This window comes from Trachypithecus francoisi, unplaced genomic scaffold (assembly GCF_009764315.1).
Source record: "Trachypithecus francoisi isolate TF-2019V2 unplaced genomic scaffold, Tfra_2.0 Lachesis_group11, whole genome shotgun sequence".
Lineage (NCBI taxonomy): Eukaryota > Metazoa > Chordata > Mammalia > Primates > Cercopithecidae > Trachypithecus > Trachypithecus francoisi.
The window spans coordinates 79,814,947-79,842,643 of NW_022681456.1; the positions used below are offsets into that span (position 1 = coordinate 79,814,947).

The 27,697-nt window shown below is 41.9% G+C and overlaps 1 protein-coding gene across 2 annotated transcripts; it reads left to right on the plus strand.

The window, feature by feature from the left end:
* Window positions 1-8,207: 8,207 nt before the first annotated feature.
* GTSF1 (gametocyte specific factor 1) lies at window positions 8,208-27,465 on the plus strand. 2 transcript variants are annotated; one of them, XM_033221803.1, is made up of 9 exons: window positions 8,208-8,282; window positions 10,550-10,594; window positions 16,920-17,020; window positions 18,812-18,938; window positions 19,384-19,467; window positions 19,934-19,997; window positions 21,995-22,089; window positions 23,030-23,066; window positions 27,256-27,465. In XM_033221803.1, the coding sequence occupies exons 2-8, from the start codon at window positions 10,579-10,581 to the stop codon at window positions 23,044-23,046; spliced, it is 504 nt and encodes a 167-aa protein (XP_033077694.1). In that variant the 5' UTR covers window positions 8,208-8,282; window positions 10,550-10,578; the 3' UTR covers window positions 23,047-23,066; window positions 27,256-27,465. The 2 variants fall into 2 exon arrangements, with proteins under 2 accessions (XP_033077694.1, XP_033077695.1); XM_033221804.1 differs by lacking the exon at window positions 8,208-8,282 and adding an exon at window positions 9,203-10,068.
* Window positions 27,466-27,697: the final 232 nt, after the last annotated feature.

Consider the following 27,697-nt stretch of genomic DNA (forward strand, 5'->3'; position numbering starts at 1 on the left):
CCACCCCACCTGGGCTAAATATTTCTATCAGAATAAATCAACCTTTCAAAAACTTTGCTAACCAGGTTCTCTTCTCTAAAAAGTTCTATTTGCTGAGCATGGTAGCATGTACCTATGGTCCCACCTACTCAGGAGGCTGAGGAAGGAGGATCACTTGAACCCAGGAGGTCAAGGCTGCAGTGAACTGTGTTAATGCCACTGCACTCCAGCAGCCTCGAGGACAGAGCAAGACCCTGTCTCAAAATAAAATAAAATAAAAAATTCTATTGAGGTAATTTAAGGCCAGGCACAGTGGCTCATGCCCGTAATCGCAGCACTTTGGGAGGCTAAGGCACAAGTATTGCTTGAGCCCAGGAGTTTAAGACCAGCCTGGGGAACATGGCAAGACCCCATCTCTACAAAACAATTTAAAATTAAGGGACATGGATGCAGCTGGAAACCATCATTCTTAGCAAACTATCACAAGAAGAGAAAACCAAACACCGCATGTTCTCACTCATAGGTGGGAATTGAACAATGATGAAACTTGGACTCGGGAAGGGGAACATCACACACTGGGGCCTATCATGGGAAGCGGGGAGGGGGGAGGGATTGCACTGGGGAGTTATACATGATATAAATGATGACTTGATGGGTGCTGACGAGTTGATGGGTGCAGCACACCAACATGGCACAAGTATACATATGTAACAAACCTGCACGTTATGCACATATACCCTAGAACTTAAAGTATAATAAAAAAAAAAAAAGAAATAAAATTAACCAAGTATGGTAGCGAGTGCCTGTGGTCCCAGCTGTTTGGACAAACGGAGGCAAGATGGTGCAGTTCCGGGTTCTTCACCGTCAGCTTTCCCGCACCCGGGAACGACACAGGTTGACTGCGCAGGCGCAACCCGACCTCCGACGGAGAAAAACCGGAACCCGACTAGCCACGCCCACTGCTCGGCCCCCGACCCGCCTACGTCCCGGCCACTGCCCTCCCACTCCCAGGCCCAGGACGTAAAAGCTGCTCCCGGCGGGCGCGCTGCCCGCACTTCTTCAGCCCTCACTCCTGTCGGGACTGTAGGAACTCCGCCGAAGAGCTCCACCGGGTGACTCTCCTGGACTCCCCTGCTGGAGACCGACTGACCTCACCCCTCCCCCACACCTTCTTTCCTGAAGCTGGGGGACCAAAAATAAATGTGCAGTTTTGCTCCTAGCCTTGCCTACTCCCTGGTCATTTAATACTCGCCCTAGCTTCCTAGAAAGCAAATCAGCTTCCTAGAAAGCAAATCAGTTTCCTGGAAAGCAAATCACCAGCTACTCAAGAGGCTGAGGTGGGAGGATCAATGGAGCTCAGAAGGTTGAGGCTGCAGTGAGATGAGACTGTGCCACTGCTGGGCAACACAGTGCGACCCTGTCTCAAAAAAAAAAATGGCAATTTAAGTTATATTTATGGAATAGTAAAGAATTTCTGGTAAAGTTTCTCCCCTAAAATCAGGTTTTAAGGTTTAAACCCTTACATTCATAGTATGAACTACAAGGGAAAAAACTGCTAAGACCCATTACTCATGTCCTAGATATGCATCAAAACATATCCCATTGGTTCCACATCTTTATCTATCCTGTGGTTGGTCCATACTTTATAGGCCTTTTTGCTCTGCCTTTCCAAGTAGCTGCAGTATAAAAGAGGTTCAAAAAAACCTAAATATTTTAGTCTCTTTCCTCCCCCATGCTCTTCACAAGATAGATGATGTCATATAGTTGCTGCAGTACCTGAAAAAATATACCTGTTCTCAAGTCAAATAATCAAGTATCTACTATGTTACTACTTAAGAACTGTAGTGTATTGGGGTAATAGGGATATAGATGTTGGTTAAAAGGTACAAATATTCAGTTTAAGATGAATAAGTTCTACAGACTTAACATACTGCATGGTAACTATAGTTAATAATAATGTATTACATATTAAAATTTGCTAAGGGAATAGATCTTAAGTATTCTCACCACACATAAAAAAAGATAACTGCATCAGATAATAGATCTGTTAATTAGTTCAATTGTGGAAATCATTACACAAGGTATACTTGGATCAAAACACCATGTTGTACACCTTAAATATACACAATTTATTTGCCAATCACCTCAATTAAAAAAAAAAACTGTAGTGGCCATGGTCCATTATGGGGGAATAATGTTGACAACTACAGTATGGGGTAATGGTTCTCAAACTTTATTAGATATTAAAATTATCTGGAGGGCTTATGAAAACACAGACTGTAGGGCACCTCAGCCCCCAGAGTTTCTGATGTGGTAGATCTGTAATAGAGCCCAAAAATGTGCATTTCCTCAAATCCCAGGTGATGCTGATGCTGCTGGTCTATGCACCACACTTTGAGAGCCACTGGTACCAGGGATAGTTTCAGTGCTGGGAGGATAGGAGGGTGGAGGAAGATTACAAGAAAATACAAGGACTTGGGGCTGGGCGTGGTGACTTCTGCCTTTAATGTCAGCACTTCGGGAGGCTAAGGCAGGGGAATGCCTTGAGCTCAGGAGTTCAGGAGCAGCCGGGGCAACATGGCAAAACCCTGTGGAAAGAAGAAAGAAAGAAACGGAAAGGGAAGGGAAAGGGGAGGGAGGAAGGAAGGAAGGGAGGGAGGGAGGGGAAGGAAAAAAGAACAGAAAAAAGAAAGGAAGGAAGAATTGACTTAATCCCCAGTAAAGGTTAAAAGAAGTCTTCACAGAGAAAATAAACCTTGGATTTAAAACTTTTATATGCCTTAAAATAATAGATCCGAAAAACAGCAGTGTTGGAATTTTAGAATTGTTCTATGGAAGACCAGTCCTTTACAGAACTTTTAGTAAGGTTTTTTCAGTGTAATTCTGCCCTTCTACTATCTTTTTTTTTTTCTTTCAATATAATCCATAGGTTCACACCTCCTACCATCTTTTCAACAGTCTTTTAAGAAGTTACCGAAGTGATGCTTATGAACTTTGGCTTACAATTTACATCTTAGGTGCCAGCACTAGAAAAAGTATAAGGAGATATTTGTTGCTGAGTCCTGGGGAAATAACTATATATGCAAAGGAAAAACATAAAGAATACATTTCTCAGGTATGCTGGTAACTTGTTATAGGCAATGTGGATTACAGAAATATGTAACTTTTTTTTTTTTTTGAGACGGAGTCTCGCTCTGTTGCCCAGGCTGGAGTGCAGTGGCCGGATCTCAGCTCACTGCAAGCTCCGCCTCCCGGGTTCACGCCATTCTCCTGCCTCGGCCTCCCAAGTAGCTGGGACTACAGGCTCCCGCCACCTCGCCCGGCTAGTTTTTTGTATTTTTTTTAGTAGAGACGGGGTTTCACCGTGTTAGCCAGGATGGTCTTGATCTCCTGACCTCGTGATCCGCCCGCCTCGGCCTCCCAAAGTGCTGGGATTACAGGCTTGGGCCACCGCGCCCGGCCCAGAAATATGTAACATTTATATGTTAGAACACAGAATGATGACTCTAGGACAAACAAAATATCACTACCAGTTTTTTTTTTTCACTCATCCTGTATTTTGCTTTAGCTTTCTAGAACTGAATGTTGGCTCTTCTTGGCAAGTCCTCATTAGCAACTCTTTTTTAAACATAAATTTATTTTCATTGGCTCTCACTACCTCTCCCTGATACTTTTCCTGAACAATTGTAACCAACCCCATTTTTTTACCCTCCCCTAAAGCAGTATTTCCTAATCTATCTCACCAAGAAGAATATCTATTATGTTACCCCACAGAGCCCCCCTTTTTTTTTTTTTGAGACGGAGTCTTGCTTTGTCACCCAGGCTGGAGTGCAGTGGCACGATACCAGCTCACTGCAACCTCTGCCTCCCAGGTTCAAGTGATTCTCCCGTTTCAGCCTCCTGAGAAGCTGGGACTATAGACAGACAGCGCCATAACCGGCTAATTTTTTTTTTTTTTTTTTTTGTATTTTTAGTAGAGATGGGGTTTCACTATGTTGACCAGACTGGTCTCAGGCTCCCAACCTCAGGTGATCTGCCCGTCTTGGCCTCCTAAAGTGTTAGGATTACAGGTGTGAGCCACCACACCCAGCTGAACCCTCATTTTGAAAGAATTTGCAACTGAATTTATTGAAGAATTTTTCCATTTTAATTATACTCTCAACTGCCAAACAGAAATCATAATTAGATGAGAGAAAAAATAAATAATTAATTAATAATTAGATGAGAGAACCAGGACTTGATTAATAAAACCGAAGCCAGAAACAAAAAAATGTATTTTGGTCTTTTGATGGGTGAAAGTTTAAGTTTTATTAAGGTTGTCTGAAAACTGAAAGTTTCTAAAGAACTTCAAGGACTACTGGAATTCCTTCAATTCTAAAATCTGAGAAAACTATTTTCCTAACAAAGAGTTTTTTCCAATAACTAAGAGAATAGATCTATTTACTCATTAGTTCAGAAATTTTATTTTTACTATATTAATTATTTTGTTTTACATTTTTCTTCTTTGAAACAGAGTCTTACTCTGTCGCCCAGTCTGGAGTACAGTGCTGCACTCCACAATGAACTGCAAACTCAGTTCACTGCAGTCTTGACCTCCTGGGCTCAAGGAATCCTCCCACCTCAGCTTCCCGAGTAGCTGTGACTATAGGCACCCACTACCAGGCCTAGCTAATTTTTGTATTTAGAGAGACAGAGTCTCATCATCTTGCCCAGGCTGCTCTCAAATTCCTGAGTTTAATCAATCCACCCACCTCAGCCTTCCAAAGTGCTGAGATTACAGGCATGTGCCATCGCACCCAGCCAACTATTATTAATTCTAAGAATATAATCTATAGGTGGTTGGGGGTGGTGGCTCACACCTGTAATCCCAGCAACTCTGGAGGCTGAGGTGGGAGAATCACTTGAGGCCAGCACTTCGATACCAGCCTGGACAATATAGTGAGATCCCCACCCCCGATCTCTACAAAAAATGTATACACACACACAGCCGGGCGCGGTGGCTCAAGCCTGTAATCCTAGCACTTTGGGAGGCCGAGACGGGTGGATCACAAGGTCAGGAGATCGAGACCATCCTGGCTAACATGGTGAAACCCCGTCTCTACTAAAAAATACAAAAAACTAGCCGGGTGAGGTGGCGGGCGCCTGTAGTCCCAGCTACTGGGGAGGCTGAGGCAGGAGAATGGCGTAAACCCGGGAGGCGGAGCTTGCAGTGAGCTGAGATCCAGCCACTGCACTCCAGCCTGGGCGACAGAGCGAGACTCCGTCTCAAAAAAAAAAAAAAAAAATGTATACACACACACACACACACACACCATTTAGAGGTAAATTCTGGTATATACACAGATAGAATCAGCACAGATCAGATTCAGTTTAGGGTATTAATTCCCAATCGCTCCTAGAATGACCCTTGTATAAAATGCCTTGTCTCATTGTTTTGTTTTGTTTTTTTCCTTTTCAAATATGATCAACCTGGCTGGAAAACCAGTCTAAAAGAAAGCTCAGCAGGGACCTCACAAAAAGCAGAAAATTTATGGGTTAGAAAGGAATTAACAAAGCACTTAAGAATAGAAAGAATAGATGTGTGGTGCATTTTTATTTCAAAATCACCATTGAAAAACAGGTTTGATTTTTGCTTGTCTGAAAGTTGGTGGGCTTACTCACAGGTGCTAAATGAAACAGCATTATCAGTTGAGAATCCCGTTATCCTGACAAGACATTACTACTGAATGCAGTGAAGCCTGACTTTGGATTCTGGTTTGGTACCCATTCCCTTATCCTCCCAAGCCCTTAGCTCTTTCTTCCTCAGAAATTCCAATCTGCCGGTATCTGAATAAAAAGTATGTATGAGTCACAGTAACAGTGTCAACAATTTCACCAGATTACTGCAATGTAAAGTCTGAAAAAATATTTCATTTCAAATCACACTGGCCCCACCAATCTGCATTAATGATATTGTGATAAATTCAGAGGTTTAGGATTTCATGAAAATTGTTTTAAAATATTTCCTAACAATCTAAAACTGATTTGCCAAAACAACTTTTTCTAAAATGCTTAGTGCTAAGCTTGCAATGAAGCTTTCCTTCTTAGCAATACTCTTTCGCAAAGCGCTTTGTTTGCTCCTCCTTGGTATGAATCATCCAGGCCATCCGGTGAAAGAATGGCTTTTTAAATTTCAAAACAATGCCTAGGTCAGTTGTTCTCAGCCCTGGCTACACATTAAAATCATCTGGGTAGGTTTTTAAAAATAAATGTCTGGCTCTTTCACATTAATTGGTCTGGGATGGGAAGTTGGCATATGTCTTAAAAGCTCCCCAGATGATTCTAAGGTGCAGACAAGATTAAGAACCACTAGCCTACAAGAATGGCTTGAGCCTGGCTTCCATCAACACTTGGTTCTTTTTAGTATCTTAATCTGAACTGATGGCTGTGGAGCAAACTATTCTAGTAGGAAAAAAAGGAGGTGGGAGGCAGAGGGAGTAACAACAATAGACGCTCACAAATTAATCATGTAAAACGAAAATGTCCCTTGCCTGACGCAGTGGATCACACCTGTAATCCCAGCACTCTGGGAGGCCAAGGCAGGCAGATTACCTGAGGTGAAGAGTTTGAGACCAGCCTGGCCAACATGGTGAAACCCCCGTCTCTACTAAAAAAAAAAACTACCGGGCGTGGTAGTGCCTGCCTGTAGTTCCAGCTTCTCAGGAGGCTGAGGCAGGAGAATCACTTGAACCCAGGAGGCGGAGGTTGCAGTGAGCCGAGATCACACCACTGCACTCCAGCATGGGCAACAGAGCGAGACTCCATCTCGAAAAAAAAAAGAAGAAGAAAAAGAAAATGCCCCACTGATCGTTTTTCCTAAAGCTACATTCAGTTTTTGTCAGGATAGTCCTCTCAAGTCCTATTTGGGCTCTACACCACTGAAATGCTGTAGAAATCCCAGTATTTCAACACCCAGACTAATCTCCCAGACTGCCTCCTACACCTTGAACAGCACAGAATGTTTTGTCACATCTTTTACTTCTTGGTTTTGAAAAATATTACCACCAGATCTACTTGTAGTGTCAATGCCTTCATTTTTTTGTGTAACCTTCAAAGGCCACAAGTCCTTTTTCTCTATAATGCCTTCCCAGGTCATTTCAGGCTCCATCAATTTTTTTTCCTTACAGGAATTTACAGTCTCTACCACTTTTTTTGGCATCTTTTGTACTATTAAACCTTTCATCCACTTTGAGACTCGTTTTTCTAAGCACTTTGGGGACAAGAACTGCAGCTTACACTTTTTTTCCCCAGAACAAAGCCTCACATTACGTTTGGTTTTTCCATTATCAAGTTGTAACCTTCCAGCCTTCTTGTCCTCTCCAACTCTTCATTGAGCTCTCTCCCCAACTCTAAAACTCGCTTTCATCAGACAGCAACAACCATCATCCTATCAAGCATTCTCAGATAGTTAGTGCCTTTTGAATTTAGGGATTTTACAACACATTCTAAACAAGAACAGCCAGACACAAAATTCCTGTCCTTGGTGATTGTTTTGTGGCTGTACTGCCTATCTCCTTTATAATTCCTCTTCTCTTCCCTCAAAATCTAAATTACCTTTCTATCTAGACAACTTCCACAAACAAGGCTTCTTTCTAGGCAGCTCCCCAACTCTAACCAGTTCCATCAGTCCCATTCCCTCAGGTGCCCATTTCTTTTCCCTTTTTTTTTTTTTTTTTGAGACGGAGTCTCAGTCTGTCGCCCAGGCTGGAGTGCAATGGTGCGATCTTGGCTCACTGCAACCTCCGCCTCCCAGGTTCAAGCAATTCTCCTGCTTCAGCCTCCCGAGTAGCTGAGATTAAGGGCGCCCGCCACCACGCCCAGCTAATTTTTGTATTTTCAGTAGAGATGAGGTTTCACCATGTTGGCCAGGCTGGTCTTCAACTCCTAAGGTAATCCCAGGTGCCCATTTCTAAGTGCTCATCTGCCTTTTCTAAGATGGCCACCACAAAACCCGGGGAAAGAAATGCAAGCTCCACCCTCTCAAGGCCACTGTTGTTCTGGGGGCCAGGGGAGGATACGCCCAAGGACAGGGTGCCCAAGGAGGAGATCCTAGTGGGAAAGGGTCATCTGGGAGCTGACCCTAGGGGCTCACAAGTGAGCTCCACAGCTGAGTCCCCGACCCCACACTTGGCCAGAGCCGAGGCTGCCAATCACAGGAAGTGCCGGCCCCCCGCCCCACCTCCCAACGTTACGCGCCGGAAGTGACCGTTGCTGGGGAGTGCGTGGGAGGAAGGTGACTGTGAGGAAGGTGCGTGTCCACCGAGGTAAGGAAAGGCATCCCTGGGCGCCCCTAAGCAATTCCTCTTTTGCGTACAGGGATACCTTCACCTTCTAATATTCTCTTTTCCCTTTTCTGCCGGTAGCCTTGAGCCTTGTGGGCTCTCAGTGCAGCTATTTTGGCTACCAGCCGGTTTCGCTGCATCGCCCACTCGAGGGCCTTCTTGGCGCCTTTTCGACGTTCTTTTTAAGTTAACCACCTCCATCACTTTCTCTTATTTAGTCTCATTGATTAAATCTGTGATTTTGTTGTTGTTGCTGCTGTTTAAAGGAAGAAAAATGATTATTTTACTAAGGCCCGGAATTCTGTTAAGCGTTTAACCAATAGCCGCCGACTACATCCATCCCCTAAACTTGATTGCTTCCGTGTAGCTTGTCTGTTTCACCGTGATCTAGTAGTAGGGAAAAGGTAGAGAATCCCCTGTTAATAGTTTGATGCGGAAGATACTTAAAACGGACACGGCTAAGTGATAGTACTGTGAATTCCAGTGCCCCAGTGTACTGTAATTCGTCCTTTTGTCCGGAAAGAATAGGTTGGCTTCCTACAAGCTGCTGAATCTGGTGCTCATCACTTAAAATCAAGAAACATACTTGGTTCTTCCTTCCAAAACTCTTATTTTTAATGAAAAAGTATGAAGTAACTATGTATAAGTGAAACACGTCCAAAAAGACAGTGGGGATTTCTTGATCCAAACATAAACATGGAAAATATTTTTAAGACAAATTCACTAACGATTGTCATTAACAAATGGGCTCTGCAGCAAAAAAAACTAGAGTTCTAGCTGATTACTTGTATTTCCTATCATAGGTTCCAAAGCTGCTTATGTCATAGAATGGGGGTGGGGGGAGTTGTGAGGAGTGTAGAATTGTGTGAGGGGCCAAAGGAGAGCATGCTCTAGAGACAGACAATTTTCAGAAGTTTCCTATGGGGATGGTTTTATATACATTTAGGTTTTTCCCACAATAATAAATTTAGTCTCAGTGCTCAATAGAAGAGATTTCTAATAGAAGAGGATTCAAACTATGAAACCATTTCTCTTTTAATCTTTCACATTCTTGTTACAGATTTGTTCTCTTGTGACTCTGTTGTCCATAATATGGACAGTTCTTGAGTCCTAACATTCAGAGATTTTCCCTCAGTGCATAGAGGGAATGAGTATTAATTGGAGAAGTTTAAAGTATTGCCACTTTAGCACTGAATATTGGGACGAGAGGAGGTGAAACCTCACTAGAAAAAGGGACAATCAATGTCAGTGTGGCCCTTCCTGATCATGTTTAAGAAAAGTCATGAGAATGGTGAACTAGTGTTTCCAATCATATTGGAAGGGTTAAGTGTATACTGTCTATCAAAGACTTCCAGCATTTCCAGGTCCTAGAGAGGAACAAGACTGATAACCTGCCTATCTGTATTTTTAAGAACCCAAGAGGAAAGCTTTATAATAGAACGCTATTTCTGTGTTTATGTATAAGGGTTTTTTTTGTTTTTTTTAAAGACAGGATCTCACTCCATTGCCCAGGCCAGAGTGCAATGGCACGAACCTCATAGCTCCTGGGCTCAAGCGATCTTCCTGCCTTTGCCTCCTGAGTAGCTGGGACTACAGGCACATGCCCCCATGCCTGGCTAAGTTTGTTTTTTTGTTTGTTTGTTTTTGGGGTGGGGGGATTGTTTTGTTTTTTGTAGAGACATAGTCTTGCTTTGTTGCCAGGCTAGTCTCAAACTCCTGTCTTCAAGTGATCCTCCTGCCTCAGCCTCCTAAAGTGCTGGGATTACAGGTGTGAGTGACCACGCCCGGCCCTTATGCATAAGTTTAAATGACAGTATTCTTGTGGTCTTGACTTGCCCCCTCTAATGTTAAATATTATATTAATATTTATATTATAATCAATATTATATTAATAGTGTCAAACCCTAATAGATGCTAAACAGTGACAGGCACTTAAGTAATAGCACTTAAGGTAGACATCTTGTCACCCAAATACAGCTTAAATTTGAACTATAGGAGTCATATTTGGTTTTCTTAACTATTTGGTAGGCCCTAGAATTTATTCCAAGAATGTGAATTAGGCCATAATGTTAAAATGATTCCAAGAAGTATGCTTTAAAGAGAAGAAAATACTGGGGGAAGTGGGGAAAGTAAGAGTTTCTTATATTGAACTTGGGTAGTTTCAAATCCAGAAGTGACTCCACTTCTTAGGGTTACCTTTTGGTACATTTTATTTCTGATTTCCTGAACCACACTTTTGTTTTTTCCAGCCCTTGGATTCAGCTCCTTCATTTCCATCATGGAAGAAACTTACAGTATGTACTCCTTGTTGCTTTTAGAAAATAAGTTAAATCATTTACATATAGTTTTATATCTGACAAGACTTTTAGTATGTGGGAAAAAGTCAGACTTCTCAGCTGCTGAGGAGGAAAAGTCTGTATAGTATTACCCAAATTTGAAATAAGGTACATGAAAATTCAGAAAAGAGGTATGAGAAGTCATAAAGCTTTGAAAAGGCCACAGTTAGGACACCTTTATTAAACTATTAAATGAAGCAGGACTTCACCTTCTTGTATGTATGACACAGGGAAAGTAACTTCTTTCTATTTTGAGGAGTAATATACTTATATAATAATGTTGATGTACATTAGTTTTTAGGATAAGAAATCTGGGAAGGATTCTATTTCTCAAGTGATCCACGAACCTTAGATGGCCCCAGAAATCAAAGCGGAGTCAGCACCTGGAATCATACAGCGTAGAACCAAAAGGGACTTGAAAAATCATTTATTACAACAAAGAAAATAGAACCTAGATTAATTTGCCCAAGTTTACATAGTTAGGGACAGAGTCAGAACCAGAGTCTTCTATATTGTTTACACCTAGTACCCTACATGATACCACAGGCTCTGATATCTAGGTTCTGACCAAATTTGAGAAATATCTGAGTTTATGCCCGTGGATAAAACTTGTCAACAGTACCTACTTTTTCTTCCTACTTTGCTGTCTTGTTCAGAATCTCATTATAATTAAAAATCCCAACTAAAGGATATTTCAGTCCCATTCTACCCTCTAGGAAGAGTCCGGTGGAGAGCTGTATCTCCAAAATACAGAAACTACTTAGAAATAATCTTTATTAAATATCTAGAACACAGTGGTTCTCAAACTTTAGCATGTAGCAGAATCACCTGGAAAGCTTGTTGAAACAGATTGCTGGGTCCCACCTGCAGAATTTCTAATTCAAAAGGTCTGGTATCTGAGAATTTGCATTTCTAACAAGTTACCAGGTGATGCTGATCTGAGGACCACACTTTTGAGAAAAGGGATCCCCTGCCCCTTAATTTTTCTTAAAGTTTTTTTTTTTTGTTTTTTGTTTTGTTTTGAGACAGAGTCTTGCTCTGCCACCCAGGCTGGAGTGCAGTGGCGCGATCTCGGCTCACTGCAACCTCCACCTCCTGGGTTCAAACGATTCTTCTGCCTCAGCCTCCTGAGTAGCTGGGGTTCCAGGCGCCTGCCACCATGCCCAGCTAATTTTTGTATTTTTAGTAGAGACGAGGTTTCACCATGTTGGCCATGCTGGTCTCAAACTCCTGACCTCGTGATCTGTGTGCCTCGGCCTCCCAGAGTGCTGGGATTACAGGTGTGAGCCACCACACCCAGCTTTCTTAAAGTGTTTTTATTTAAGATGTGAAATTCCTGAGCCAGGTACAGTGGCTCATGCGTGTAATCCCAGCTACTCAGGCAGCTGAGGCAGGAGAATCACTTGAGCCTAGGAGTTAGAGGTTACAGAGAGCTATGATCACACCACTGCACTCCAGACTGGGAGACAGAACAAGACCCTGTCTCTCTCTCTCTCTCTTTTTTTTTTTTTTTTTTTTTTTTTTGAGAAGGAGTCACACTCTGTCACCCAGGCTGGAGTGCAGTGATGTGATGATCTCAGCTCGCTGCAACCTCTGCCTCCTGGATTCAAGCGATTCTCCTGCCTCAGCCTCCCAAATAGCTGGGACTACAGGTGCATGCCACAATGCCTGTCTAATTTTTATATTTTTAGTAAAGATGGAGTTTCGCCATGTTGGCCAGGCTGGTCTAGAATTCCTGGCCTCAAGTGACCCATCCACCTCAGCCTCCCAAAGTGCTGGGATTACAGGCATGAGCCACTACGCCCTGCCTACCCTGTCTCTTGAAAAGAAAAAAGAAGGCTGGGCGTGTTGGCTCATGCCTGTAATCCCAGCACTTTGGGAGGCCAAGGCAGGTGGATCACAAGGTCAAGAGATCGAGACCATCCTTCCCAACATAGTGAAGGTCAAGAGATCGAGACCATCCTTCCCAACATAGTGAAACCCTGTCTCTACTAAAAATACAAAAATTTGCTGGGCCTGGTGGCATGCACCTGTAGTCTCAGCTACTTGGAAGGCTGAGGCAGGAGAATTGCTTGAACCCAGGAGGTGGAGGTTGCAGTGAGCCAAGATCACGCCACTGCACTCCAGCCTGGCGACAGACTGAAACTCGGTCTCAAAAAAATTAAAAGAGGCCGGGCGCGGTGGCTCAAGCCTGTAATCCCAGCATTTTGGGAGGCCGAGACGGGCGGATCACGAGATCAGGAGTTCGAGACCATCCTGGCTAACACGGTGAAACCCCGTCTCTACTAAAAAATACAAAAAAAGCTAGCCGGGCGAGGTGGCTGGTGCCTGTAGTCCCAGCTACTCGGGAGGCTGAGGCAGGAGAATGGCGTAAACCCGGGAGGCGGAGCTTGCAGTGAGCTGAGATCCGGCCACTGCACTCCAGCCTGGGCAACAGAGCGAGACTCCGTCTCAAAAAAAAAAAAAAAATTAAAAGAAAAAAGAATATGAAGTCCCTGTATGGTATATGTATATACTTATTCTTGGAAGCATACTACTCTCTATTAAATTAGAAAACAACGTCTCCCCTTTCTGTCTCTTAGTTCTTCGCTACCTTTTTTCAGCCACATTTTTTTTTCTTAAATATCACCTGGGAGTGTGTTGGAAATGGACAATCGCAGGCCTCATCCCAGACCTGCTGAATCAGAATCAGCACTTTAACACAGTCCCTAAGTGATGTAACACCTGGAGAGTAAGTTAAAGTTTGAGAAACACTGCCTTAGACTATGTTTTCCCAAATTGACCTGGATTTCCAGCTTAATCTTATAGATTCCTGAACATCTCTGTCTTCTCTCTTTGAACTGTACCTCTTAGCTGATGATACTTTTGTCAGGCATGGTTCCTTATTTCCATGAAGTTTCCTCCATTTCTCACCATGGGTTCTGGTCCCTACCCAAATATGAGTAACAGCTGAGTCTGTGCTTTTAGAGGAAGCTTGTCAAATAGACCTACTTTGTTTACCAAAGTAAATTATATTCCCAAGAAGCCAGACATAAATTTGTAGAGCAGTTTGATAGTATTTATTACAACTTTTAATGCACAGACACTTCAATGCAATACTCTTAGGTGTATATCAAAGAGAAATAATCATACATTGGCTGGGCGCGGTGGCTCATGCCTGTAATCCCAGCACTTTGGGAGGCTGAGGTGGGCAGATCACAGGAGGCTAGGAGTTCAAGACCAGCCTGACCAACATGGCAAAACCCTGTCTCTACTAAAAACACAAAAAATTAGACAGCTGTGCCTGTAATTGCAGCTACTTGGGGGTTGGAGGCACAAGAATGACTTGTACCCGGGAAGCAGAGGTTGCAGTGCGCCAAGAACACACCACTGCACTGTCCACCCTGGGCAACAGAGTGAGACCCTGTCTCAAAGAAAAAGAAATACTCATACATGCACAAAGAAGAATAAACCAGATTGTTAGTCACAGCATTGTATATAATAGTAAAAACTGGGCCAGGCGCAGTGGCTCACTTTGGGAGATTGTAATCCTAGCACTTTGGGAGGCTGAGGCAGGTGGATCACCTGAGGTCGGGAGTTCGAGACCCGCTTGGCCAGTCTCTACTAAAAATACAAAAAAATTAGCCAGGCATGGTGACAGGCACCTGTAATCCCAGCTACTTGAGAGGCTGAGGCAGGAGAATCGCTTGAACTCAGGAGGCGGAGGTTGCAGTGAGCCGAGATTGCACCATTGCACCCCAGCCTGGGCAACAAGAATGAAACTCTGTCTCAGAAAAAAGTAAAATCTGGAAACAACCTAAATGTCCATTCATAAGAAAATCAGTTAAAAATTTGGTACATCCATATGCAGCAATGAAATATTTCTTGTGTGTACTGACTTGGAAGGAACTCCAAGATACATTAAGTGAAAAGAAAAAAAAGCAAATTGCAAGATAGAAGATACAGGAAATGGCCGGGCGTGGTGGTTCATACCTGTAATCCCAGTACTTGGGGAGGCTGAGGTGGGCGGATCACCTGAGGTCAGGAGTTCAAGACCAACCTGACCAACATGATGAAACCCCATCTCTACTAAAAATACAAAAATTAGCTGGGTGTGGTGGCAGATACCTATAATCCCAGCTGCTCAAGAGGCTGAGGCAGGAGAACCGCATGAACCCAGGCAGTGGAGGTTGTAGTGGGCCAAGATCATGCCACTGCACTCCAGCCTGGGTGACTCTGTCTCAAAAAAAGAAAAAGTACAGGAAATTCTGTCACATGCTATAACATGGATAAACCTTGAGGACCTTAGGCTAAGTGAAATAGGCTAGTCACAAAAAGAAAAAGACTATGATTTCACATATATGATGTATCTAGTCAAACTCACCAAAACAAAAAAGTAGAATGGTGGTTGCTGGGAGCTGGGGTGGCGGGGGGAATGGAGAGCTGATATTTAATGGGTATAGAGTTTCAGTTTAGTAAAACGAAAAACTTTTGGAGACTAGTTGCACAACAATGGGAATATGTTAATACTTAACACTATTGAACCTGTATACTTAAAAATCGTTAACATGGTAAATTTTATATGTGTTTTTAATCACAATTAAAGATTTTTGTCCCAGCTACTCCAGGGGCTGAGGCACAAGAATTGCTCGAACCCGGGAGGTGAAGGTTACAGTGAGCCACTCCAGCCTGGGCAACAGAACAAGACTCTGTCTCAAAACAAAAAAAAAAAATTTAATTTAGAAAGCCAGATTAAAGTTGACCTAAATTGCTGGAGAGCAGGAAGTAAAGCATTACAATGAGAAGCTCTCATTATCAACTCTGACATATGCTACTATATGGACAGTATAATATACATGAATCATAAGGTACCATCCAGTCTATCAGCTGCTGACATGGCCTAACATTTGCTAGTGATGGGGATGGATTAAATGAGGGGAAACTAACAAGAATTTCATCTGTAAATTCTCCCTGGTTGTCCTGAAGCTTCAGAAATATGAAAACATTGCTGGTCAAGAAGAGCCTGGTTGGCATAATAAGCCTGCCTGTCCTTTAAGACTGTTCCTTCCTATTCATTCTGTCCTTCAAGTCACCTTTCTGGCTCATTTGCATCACGATCATGGTTAGCAATTTATTCCATGTTTACCACTCTTCCAGTGAAACTGTCTGTTTCAATTCCCCACTGGCTTCTGATTTTCATAGCAGTCTCCTGGTTTATACGCTTCTTATCAAATGTGAATTGTTTATCTTATTTCACTTTTATCATTGCCTTCAGGGGTGGCAAGAGCAATTTATTAGGTTGCCTCTTGTCTTCATAATATACCAGAATGTGCTTAACCATTTAATTTCCCTTCCTTAACCAGGCTTGTTAAAATTTGGGGCTCAGCCTGGGCATCTTGTATAGCCTAAGGGTTGTTTTAAATAGCATTTTATAGTTTAGGGGCTTTCTTTCACGCAGGAGTTCCATATGTCTGCAGTTGTCTTAACCTCAGGAGGTTCTGTTTTTGCACATTGTTCTATTTTTTTAGCTGGCTAATGTAGTAGTCACTAGATTAAAGAATTCTCTATTTTGTTCTCACCTGTGTTCCAAAATATGAAAAGTAAAAACTACCTGTCTGATAACAGTATTGGTTTCATTTGAGAGATAATTAGAGTAACTGAGATTGGGAATTACTTGTAGGAGTAAGTTAAAGCAAACAGATGAAAAAGAAATCTTCTATCCACTAATATTTTTCAAGCTTCCACAAAACATAACTGATATAGGGCAGTGCTTACCAACTTTTTTTGTGTCAGGGGATACTAGTGATAGATGAAAATGCTAGTGAAGGGGATTAACTACCCCCAACTTGCCTGTGGAAATGGGGGGTGAGGGATGGCTTGAACTAGCAGTGGGCCCCCAAATCAGTGTATTAGCACACCAGCAATCCATTTCAACTTCAGCATACTAGTTAGGAGGCCCTAGATAGAATAGCTAGAGAATAGGAATAACCCTGAATTAGCACTTTTAGAAAAGAAAAAGAGGATGACATTTCTTTTTGTTCTGTAATAAGAGTAACCAGCAATGAAAGCACTATGTTCAATTCAATATGAAACTGAGACTTCATCCTGAGATTTGATTCTGCTGAACTTACTAAGATTCAGAAATATTTTAAATGTGTAGTCACCCTTTTTTTTAATCCAAGTTTTCTTTAGACTATATTGTTCTATTATTACAGTCTCTTGAAAAAATCCAGTGTGCCTGGAATGCTGTAGTTTTACAAGAGCCTGTTATCGTTTTACCTACTGAAATACTTCTCTTTTTCAGCTGACTCCCTGGACCCTGAGAAGCTATTGCAATGCCCCTATGACAAAAACCATCAAATCAGGGCTTGCAGGTTTCCTTATCATCTTATCAAGTGCAGAAAGGTAGGGTCATAATTTGCCCTCTGACGCCCTCCTGAGTTCTTTTAAAAGGCCGTATTTTATAAACATCAAATAATTTTATCATAAATGTTTTAATTGATTGCCAGAATTGTTTTGAGAATCTACCTCTTTTAAATACCAACATTTATAGAAAGGCATTTGTTCATTCCTTAAGATAAATTTTTTCTTGTTTTGGTTTTCTTCCCATTAACTAGTGACAAAGAACCCTTTATAAATAGCATCTCTAGAGTCTTCTCACCGTTTGTAAAACAGACTCATATTTGCTAACAATGAGAAATCCCGCCTATCTTGTAAATTTGATGTATTCATCGGCCTAACAATGATTGAGTGCTATAATTCACTTTTTCTGATTATTTTGTTTAGAAATTTTAGAGCTTAAACAGCCAGAAGTTAGCCCAAGGAAATTTATTCCTAAAAATAACTGTATCTCCAAGTTTCAACAATAAACATCTTTAAAAAAATAATAAGGATTTTCTTTCTGGTCACTCTTGTATAGACTTAGCTGATACGAACTACTTTCATGCTACATTAATTGAGACATTTTGACAATGTTGTTAGAATGCTGATACAGAAGCCAAAATTCTGCTAGAATTTATGCTTGGAAAGCAATTGAGGTATTTAATCCAAACTGCATACAATTCAGCTTTAACATCCTTTGAAAAGTACTTGTAATCCTGGAAACGTGATTTATCTTTGTTATTTCTCCAGCTCCTTTTAATCTTGAGAGCAAGTATCCTTTAACATTAAACCTGGAGAGTATGGATCAGCAGATACCACTACCACATTGTCCCCTCTAGGCTCTCAGACATTTCCCAGATGGAGCCAAGTGGTAAAAAAAAGACACTATCATAACTCCCCTCTTCTAATGTTCTTAATCTTTGGCCACAAAACCTTTGTATTGAATGCCTGATATCACTTATGAAAATGATGGAGATGCCTGCAAGTTTCTCACACCTATATATTTTTCCAGCCTTCTCCCTGCTTCATAATTATTTTTTACTTTTTCAAGTTTCATTTATGACGTATCTTTTCTTTTCCTAATAAATTTCTTAATTGCTGGTATATTTGCCATAGGATATAGGTGATACTAAACCCTTTGTTTTGTTTTAAAATAAGGAACTTGGTCAGCAAAGTAGACTCTATCATTTGGATTTTTCCTTAGTGAAATAGCTGAAATAAAGGTCAAATTGTTCAGAGATTCATTTCAGGCATCATTACTTTAAGTAAGCGTCACCGTGTTAATCTGAAAAATCAATGGTTTGCCTCTTCTGCAGCTCCCTTCCAACAGCTATTTTCCAGCACTATTGTATTGCAATGGCAGGGACACTACTGCAATGCAGACTCAGAGTGTATTTTAGTGTTACTATTCATCCTGAATATCAGCTTTCAAAGACATCCAGAGAGCTCTCTCATTACGGGCTGTGCTGCCTGAATCATGTGACTCTGAGAAATAAACAGCAGGGAAAGATATTGTTCAAATACCCAATCCTACATTCATTGTTTAGCTCTACATAAAGCACTTAAACCCCAATATCTGTGTTGTCAGTCTCTACAATCATAACAAAAAGACTTATGTTTCGATGATTTTGAAGTAATTGTCTATAAGAACAATAAATAATTCCCTCTTAGTTTTTTACTATGAGTTTGTTATAGTTAAGCCAGAAGTTTATTGAGGAAATTTAGGAGAGGCATTTGTAGAATAAGGCTTAGCTACTCCCTGTTGATTTTAAGAGATTCAAAGAACTAACAGATCCCTTAATTTTGGTTCCACAGAATCATCCTGATGTTGCAAGCAAATTGGCTACTTGTCCCTTCAATGCTCGCCACCAGGTTCCTCGAGCTGAAATTAGTCATCATATCTCAAGCTGTGATGACAGAAGTTGTATTGAGCAAGATGTTGGTAAGACTCACTATCTCAAATGTTTCAGTACTGGAGGGTAGCTCCTTCAGATTTGTATTATGCTACGTTGTCAGCTTGATTTTTGGCTTTCATTGTTTCAGAAGAACAATACTTTTCCACCTTTGAGATTTGTATCATGGCAGCAATAGGTTTTCAGATTGTACATGTCATACTGTTTTCTCTCCTAAACAGCCTAGTTCATTTTACTAATAATTCATCTAAAAATAAATCTTTTATTGCCATAAATATGGTAAACATTTTTGTTTCTGCTTTTCTTTCTTCTGTCAGCAAAGAGATAAGATCCCTCTGTTTAGCTTTTATACTATCCATTTTTCAGAAATAAAGACCCAACAGGCTACCCTGCAACTTTTTAAGCTGCTAGCCCCTTTGAACACAATAACTTGGCAGTATCCCCCTCTTATGTCCAATCTTTATTGTCTTACAGTCAACCAAACCAGGAGCCTTAGACAAGAGACTCTGGCTGAGAGCACTTGGCAGTGCCCTCCTTGTGATGAAGACTGGGATAAAGGTGAGCTGCCTCTACATCTTTTTCTTCACAATGTCTAAATCTCAAGTCATTTGCTTAAGACAGAAGGAAGGTTTTCCTTTTTTATGAACATACCATGTTGTTCAGAATGCCTTATTATTTTTATTGGGCCCCAAAACGAGCACATATGTATCGCTGTGCAGACACGTGGAACAGCCGATCCCTCTTGATTGGAAAAAGCACTTCTTTACATCTGTTTTTTTCCATAAATTGTGTTGTACCATCTGTGTTTGATTGTTACTAGGCACGTTTATTATTATTTATGTTGCTTGTGTTTATATCCTTCAATAAAATTCTTGCTACTGTGTCACTTAGGCAGGGTACTTGATCAATTTTTACTTGCTTCTGCAAAACGGTGTATTATTTCCCATCTTATAAATTCAACCAACATGAACTGCTGGTGTCTTATCTGGTAGTACCACAAACTATGTTTTGCTTCCTTTGACAGATTTGTGGGAACAGACCAGCACCCCATTTGTCTGGGGCACAACTCACTATTCTGACAATAACAGGTAAATGAAATGGTCTCAACCCAGCATGGCCTCCCAAAATCAGGGTGTGCTGTTACCGAGAGAAGCCACCGGAACATGAATTGATCACTTTCTTTAACGATGTTCCTTGATGGTAGTTTAGTCTAGATATTGTTCTGTCGTTTTTCATATTTATTCCTTGATTCATAAAAAGGTCATGTGCTTTGTGCCAATCATTAGGGATACAAAAATACATTATCGTTTAGCAAGGGAAACAGTGGCCCCAGACTTTCATGTGTCTTAGTTATGTTTTTTGCTAGGTTTACATTATTTTAATGCTTTGAAAAAATTCTCCCACTATACCACTTGGATCATTTTTACTTTAGGTAACTAGTGTATAAGGAAAAAGTAGTCTTAAAAATTCTTTATTTGAGATTGGAGGCCGGGCGCGGTGGCTCAAGCCTGTAATCCCAGCACTTTGGGAGGCCGAGACGGGCGGATCACGAGGTCAGGAGATCGAGACCATCCTGGCTAACACGGTGAAACCCCGTCTCTACTAAAAATACAAAAAACTAGCCGGGCGAGGTGGCGGGCGCCTGTAGTCCCAGCTACTCCGGAGGCTGAGGCAGGAGAATGGCGTAAACCCGGGAGGCGGAGCTTGCAGTGAGCTGAGATCCAGCCACTGCACTCCAGCCCGGGCGAAAGAGCAAGACTCCGTCTCAAAAAAAAAAAAAAAAAAAAAAAAAAGAGATTGGAAAATCCAGAGTACCTATTAGGAAAGAATATGCATCTCTTCTTCCCACTGATTTTATATACAATTTATTTTTTTAGAGACAGGGACTCTGTTGACCAGGCTGGAGTGTAATGGCATGATCATGGCTCATTGCAGGCTCTACCTCCTGGGCTCAAGCAATCCCCCTGGGCCTCTCAAATAGCAAGGACTACAGGGACCCACCACCACACCTAGCTAATTCTTTATTTTTAGCAGAGACAAGGTCTCACTATGTTGCCCAGGCTGGTCTCAAACTCCTGGCCTCAAGTGGTCCTCCTCACTCTGCCTCCCAAAATGTTGGGATTACAAGCCTGAGCCATCATGCCCAGCTCTAACTGACAGCTAGAAGATTTCTGGCCAGGCACAGAGTAGCTCATGACTGGAGGCCAAGGTGGGAGGATCACTGAGGCCAGGAGTTCAAGATCAACATGAGCAACACAGTGAGATCCTGTCGCTACAAAAAATTTTTAAAAAACAAAATAAGCTGGGCATGGTGGTGGATGTCTATAGTCTCACCTACTTGGGAGGCTGAGACCAGAGGATCACTTAAGCCCAGGAGATCGAGGCTGCAGTGAGCCATGATCATGCCACTGCACTCCAGCCTGGGTGACAGAAAGAGTCCTTGTCCTAAATAAAATAAAAATGAATGAAACTATTTCTCATTAACACCAGTACTCAAACCTTGGAAGATCAAGTTTCAAACCCAAATGAGAATACTTCTGGTTTAGGAAATGAAGGAATAAGATGCTATACTTCACTTTTTTCCCCAAACAGAATGCTTATCAAATTTTTACTTTTTAACTACTGAGGTCAGTAAATAATTTTAAGTGTATACTATTATGTGCATTAAGATAGAAAAACTTAAAATGAATTCCATTGGCTACAACTTTTAATTTTACCTCAGTTGAAGATTTGCTGCTTTTGGTTTGGTTGCCTTAGCACTTTGTTTTATCTCTTATGTTTATTGAGTGAGTTGATGAGCCTGTCATACAGCTGAACAGTAGATGGCATTGCTGTTTATCTCAATTTCTAGAAAATGAAAATGGTTAGACCCATCTTAATGCCTGTACAGAACAGGGAGCTTTCCAGAGAAGTAAGTGGTAATCATTCTAATTGCCGGAATGTTTTGATGGAAATGTGTTTACATTTCAGATGAATGTAGGTTGTTGTTTTTCCCCAAATTACAAAAAACACATTTTGATTATCTTACGTGTGCCTGCTTGAATGATACTGATCTGCTGACATAGCCAAATTCATCTTTTTGCAGCCCTGCAAGCAATATAGTTACGGAACATAAGAATAACCTGGCTTCAGGCATGCGAGTTCCCAAATCTCTGCCGTATGTTTTGCCATGGAAAAACAGTAAGTGAAACAGAGGCAAAATAGTTTTACTCTTTTCATTGTGCTAAATACAGTTGATCTTGATTATTCAGACGTGTTCAGTCTGAACACCTTGGAAGGTGTTCCATGACCCTTAAAGTGAGTGCCTCCTTAAATTTTATGCCCTAAGCACCTTACTCAGTTCACCCTACTGACCCTGGTTAGGAGCAAGAAATTATGAACAGGAAAGTGTAAGATCACAGAAGCCAAAAGAATATTTTCAAAATGGGGTGACCACTGACATCAAATACCATGAGAAAATTTGGGAACCAATAAAAAGGTTGATGATTTGGGCTAGGAGGAAGTCATCCCTGATTTTTTTCAAGGCATAATATTAGTAGAGAATTGGGATCAGAAATTGGATTGTGAGGGCCTAAATGGAAATGAGTAGAGAGAAAATGAAAGTCATAAGTCATAAGAACCAGCATAAAGAATGGTATTCAGATGTCCTCCCCAGACTTCAGAGGTCATGCTGGGTAAACAAGTACGAAATTTGTATCATATTACCCTCATAATGAAATTTCCACATAGGGAACACCCAAGATACTGTCATTTTTACTTAATACAAACTTTCTTTTCCAATGTTGCCCGTAGATTCCGATTCTCTTGATTTCAGTCTGTGCTACTGTTTGAGGTAATTTTTAGGTGGCTAGAGGATTCACTTTAAAACATTTTTCCCTGGATACTTGTGTTTCCCAAAACATGAAGTCACCAAATTATATGTCAAAAGGCTTGATAGGTAAAGGTCTATTTTCTCTTCCCATGCCCTTGGATGAAATCTGATTACTAATATTAAATTCTTCTACTTTTATATTATAATTCAGTATACCCAGGAATAAGTCATTTGTATTTAGTAAGAATAGGGGATGGAGTGAATTTCAATTGGCACGGTGTATTTATTTTGAAATATTTCTACTTGTAGATGGAAATGCACAGTAACTGAATACCTATCTCATCAAGTAAGTGTTTCAGTTTTATTTCACTATCTCTTCAGATGGTAGCAAGATTTAACTGGACATAAAGCAATTTGGGTCCAATTTTCTTTCAGATTATGGTATCAAATTAAAGCTTTGTGTGTGCATGTGTTTTTTAAGTATATAGCCTCTGTTATGGCTTTACACTCTAATGAATAGGCATTTACTGGTTAAATTAGAATTCTGTTAACACGCCAAGTTGTTTTCTCTAACATTAGTACACATTGCCTTTTTTTTTTAGTCAAAGTTACATTCTAGATCTATCATGCCTCTTTTAATGGACTGAGATTAATCAGACAGCTGTGCTTCACTGCTCTGCAATTCATTCCCTGTGCAGTACAGTTTAATACTCATCAAAAAATTCATACTCTTTTTAATGAGCACTTAAAAGTTTTGGGTTTCTGGCCGGGCACGGTGGCTCATGACTGTAATCCCAGCACTTTGGGAGACTGAGGCGGGCAGACCAGTTGAGGTCAGGAGTTGGAGACCAGCCTGGCCAACATGGTGAAACCCTGTCTCTACTAAAAATACAAAAATTAGCCGGGCGTGGTGGTGCACGCCTATAATCCCAGCTACTCGGGAGGCTGAGGCAGGAGAATCGCTTGAACTGGGAGGCAGAGGTTGCAGTGTGAGCCAAGATCACACCACTGCACTCCAGTCTGGGCCACAGGGTAAGACTATGTCTCTAAAATAAAATTTAAAAAATAAAAGTTTTGGGTTTCTAAGAGTCTTACACTGTCGATCTTATCTGAGTATTTGATTTAGCAGAACCTCCCAAAATCTATGTGAAGAGACCAAAATCTCTCTCACTTTGCACAGATGAAGCCTTGCCTTTAGGTTACCCTAAGTGCCTGTGGCAGAGCCAAGTTTGATCCTTCAAATGTCGTCTTGGCTGAGGTTGCCCAGATACATTGCTTCTGGCAAAGAGAATGTTATAAAGCCTGAGAATGGGATTATATCCCAAATGTTTTGGAGTTAGTAGGCCCTCAGTGAATATTTATTGAATTAATGAATAATTGGCCTCTTGCATTCCAGTCTGTTCATTCTCTCTGAACAGTGAAGCAGATAAATCTGTGAGTTAGTTTCATTTTGTAGTAAAACTACATGATGTTTCTTCTGGTAAGAAGCAGAAAAGAGATGCTAAAAGTTAACATCCCTTAGCTATAGACAATAATACTTATCAGTTGCTTCTAGGTACCAGCCATTTTTCGTAGTAGATTCTGATGTCAAATTGTTAAATACGTTTGAAAGCCAGAAAATGGGATTTGGTCCCAGAAGGACGAGAGATACAACAGCACTGGGGTACATCAGGAAAGCATACATTGAGTATGGTGGTATACACCTATCATCCCAGCTACTTGAGAGACTGAGACAGGAGGATCACTTGAGCCCAGGAGATCAAGGATATAGTGTACCATGACTGTGCCTGTGAATTGCCACTGTACTCTAGCCTCAGCAACACAGTGAGACCTTGTCTCTTAAAAAACAAAAGTAGGGGGCTGGGCGCGGTGGCTCAAGCCTGTAATCCCAGCACTTTGGGAGGCCGAGGCGGGCAGATCACGAGGTCAGAAGATCGAGACCATCCTGGCTAACCCGGTGAAACCCCGTCTCTACTAAAAAATACAAAAAACTAGCCGGGCGACGTGGCGGGCGCCTGTAGTCCCAGCTACTCGGGAGGCTGAGGCAGGAGAATGGCGTAAAACCCGAGAGGTGGAGCTTGCAGTGAGCTGAGATCCGGCCACTGCACTCCAGCCTGGGCGACAGAGCGAGACTCCGTCTCAAAAAAACAAAACAAAACAAAACAAAAGTAGGGAGGGCTGGGCACAGTGGCTCACACCTGTAATCCCAACACTTTGGGAGACCAAGGCAGGAGGATGGCTGGAGCCCAGGAGTTTAAGACCAGCCTAGGCAACATAGTGAGACCCTGACTCTTTAAAAAAAAACTGGGGGAGGGATTGGAAGAGAAGCATACATTGAACAGACCTGGATAAATGGTGAATTTTGAGTTCCTCTCTGATATGCTATACAAGGGGTCTGCCATCAAACAATATTAATAGCTGTCTAGTAAAAATGGCTACTCGGCCGGGCGCGGTGGCTCAAGCCTGTAATCCCAGCACTTTGGGAGGCCGAGACGGGCGAATCACGAGGTCAGGAGATCGAGACCATCCTGGCTAACACAGTGAAACCCCGTCTCTACTAAAAAATGCAAAAAACTAGCTGGGTGAGGTGGCGGGCGCCTGTAGTCCCAGCTACTCGGGAGGCTGAGGAGAATGGCGTGAACCCAGGAGGCGGAGCTTGCAGTGAGCTGAGATCCGGCCACTGCACTCCAGCCTGGGCGACACAGCGAGACTCCGTCTAAAAAAAAAAAAAAAAATGGCTACTCTAAGATAAAATCTAGGAGAAAGTTCTGGGTCTGTAACTTAAGACCAGACCCTTTTCTCCTTTGGGTCTTAACTCTTTGCGGTTAAACTCCTTACACACTAAAAAATTTATTTTTCTGTGTAACTCCTGAGGAATCAGAAAAATAATTAGGTTAGATAAGAATCCTTAAGCAGCCACAGACCTTATCCTCTTAATAAAAATGAAGTTTGAGTTTTTTGTTTGCTTTTGTTTTTGAGATGGAGTCTCGCTCCCATCACACAGTCTGGAGTGCAGTGGTGCAATCTCAGCTCACTGCAACCTCCACCTCCTGGGTTCAAGCAATTCTCCTTCCTCAGCCTCCCAAATAGCTGGGATTACAGGTATGCGCCACCACGCCCGGCTAATTTTTGTATTTTTAGTAGAGATAGTGTTACACCATGTTGGCCAGGCCGGTCTCAAACTCCTGACCTCAGGTGATCCACCCGCCTTGGCCTCCAAATAGCTAGGATTACAGGCAGGAGCCACTGCGCCTGGCCATTAAGTATTATTTCCAATGCCTGTTGTTGCAGAATTCTCTGGTTTATTTGGAAGGATACAAAAGAAATAAAAGATATGGGCCGGGCGCGGTGGCTCAAGCCTGTAATCCCAGCACTTTGGGAGGCCGAGACGGGCGGATCACGAGGTCAGGAGATCGAGACCATCCTGGCTAACACGGTGAAACCCCGTCTCTACTAAAAATACAAAAACTAGCCGGGCGAGGTGGCGGGCGCCTGTAGCCCCAGCTACTCGGGAGGCTGAGGCAGGAGAATGGCGTAAACCCGGGAGGCGGAGCTTGCCGTGAGCTGAGATCCGGCCACTGCACTCCAGTCCGGGGACAGAGCGAGACTCCGCCTCAAAAAAAAAAAAAAAAAAAAAAAAAGAAATAAAAGATATGACTGTGCCCTTAAGGAACTTAAGTGTGAGTGAAATGTTTTTGAATGTATACACATGACAGGGGTTTGTTCACTTAGCACTTAATGTGTTTTATCCTATTTATGTTTTTATCAACAACTCCACTTTTTACTAGACCAGTACCTCAGAAGCAAGTAGTATCATACTACTTCTTGTCCCCTAATGTACATTGTAAAAGCTCAAAAACTATTTTTGAACTAATGAGTAAATACAGTATGTGAGAAAAAGATCAAGGTAAGTTAATTGGAGTTAATCCAGAATTATCTGAATCAATTTCCTGATATTCTCCTCACTTGTAAAACTCTTGACACAGAGTGTACATTGCTTTCTGTATAGAATGTTTTTTTTTTTTTTTTTTTTGAGACGGAGTCTCGCTCGATCGCCCAGGCTGGAGTGCAGTGGCCGGATCTCAGCTCACTGCAAGCTCCGCCTCCCGGGTTTACACCATTCTCCTGCCTCAGCCTCCTGAGTAGCTGGGACTACAGGCGCCCGCCACCTCGCCCGGCTAGTTTTTTGCATTTTTTAGTAGAGACGGGGTTTCACGGTGTTAGCCAGGATGGTCTCGATCTCCTGACCTCGTGATCCACCCGTCTCGGCCTCCCAAAGTGCTGGGATTACAGGCTTGAGCCACCGCGCCCGGCCTGAATGTTTTTAATTCAATTAACAAGTTTCTCTGTGCTCAGTGATACTAAAGAGTTAAGGGTCAGAAGGTACTTGGTGTTGTGCCATTAACAACAGCAGATTCCTCCGGCGGGACAAGATAATTTAATTGGGTTGTAGTTGTGTGGCCCATTGTCAGATGTAGTTGGTGCTTTTTTCATTGAAAAAAACTAAGAACTTTTTTTTCTCCATTTACTTGCAGATGCCAGACCCTAAAAGACTCTTGCTTCTTCCTGCTACCAGTGGGTTCTTCATTTTCCTCCTAATCTAATTATAGAATGATAAACTCTCTGTGACTTTCCAAACTGACAAGCACATTTTTTTCCTCCCCCTCGCCACTTGAATCCTCGTTTGATGCAAGTACCCTCATACTCAGAAGCTTCCAAATAAACCTTTGATACAGATTGCTTAATAGTTTGGTCAAGTACCTGCAGCCCCAAGATTGGAGATCACATCCAATTCCACATTAATGAACCATTATGATTAAAAGTTTTCTTAAAGGATCTAACTGAAATAGACAGGAAACTTGGGTTAGAAAAAGAAACTGTATATTTGTGTTCTCTGACACACATGGACCAAATTCCTTTTAGTGTTTATAGCAATGGACTTTTTCTTATCAGTGCATCTGTTTATCCATTCTCTGA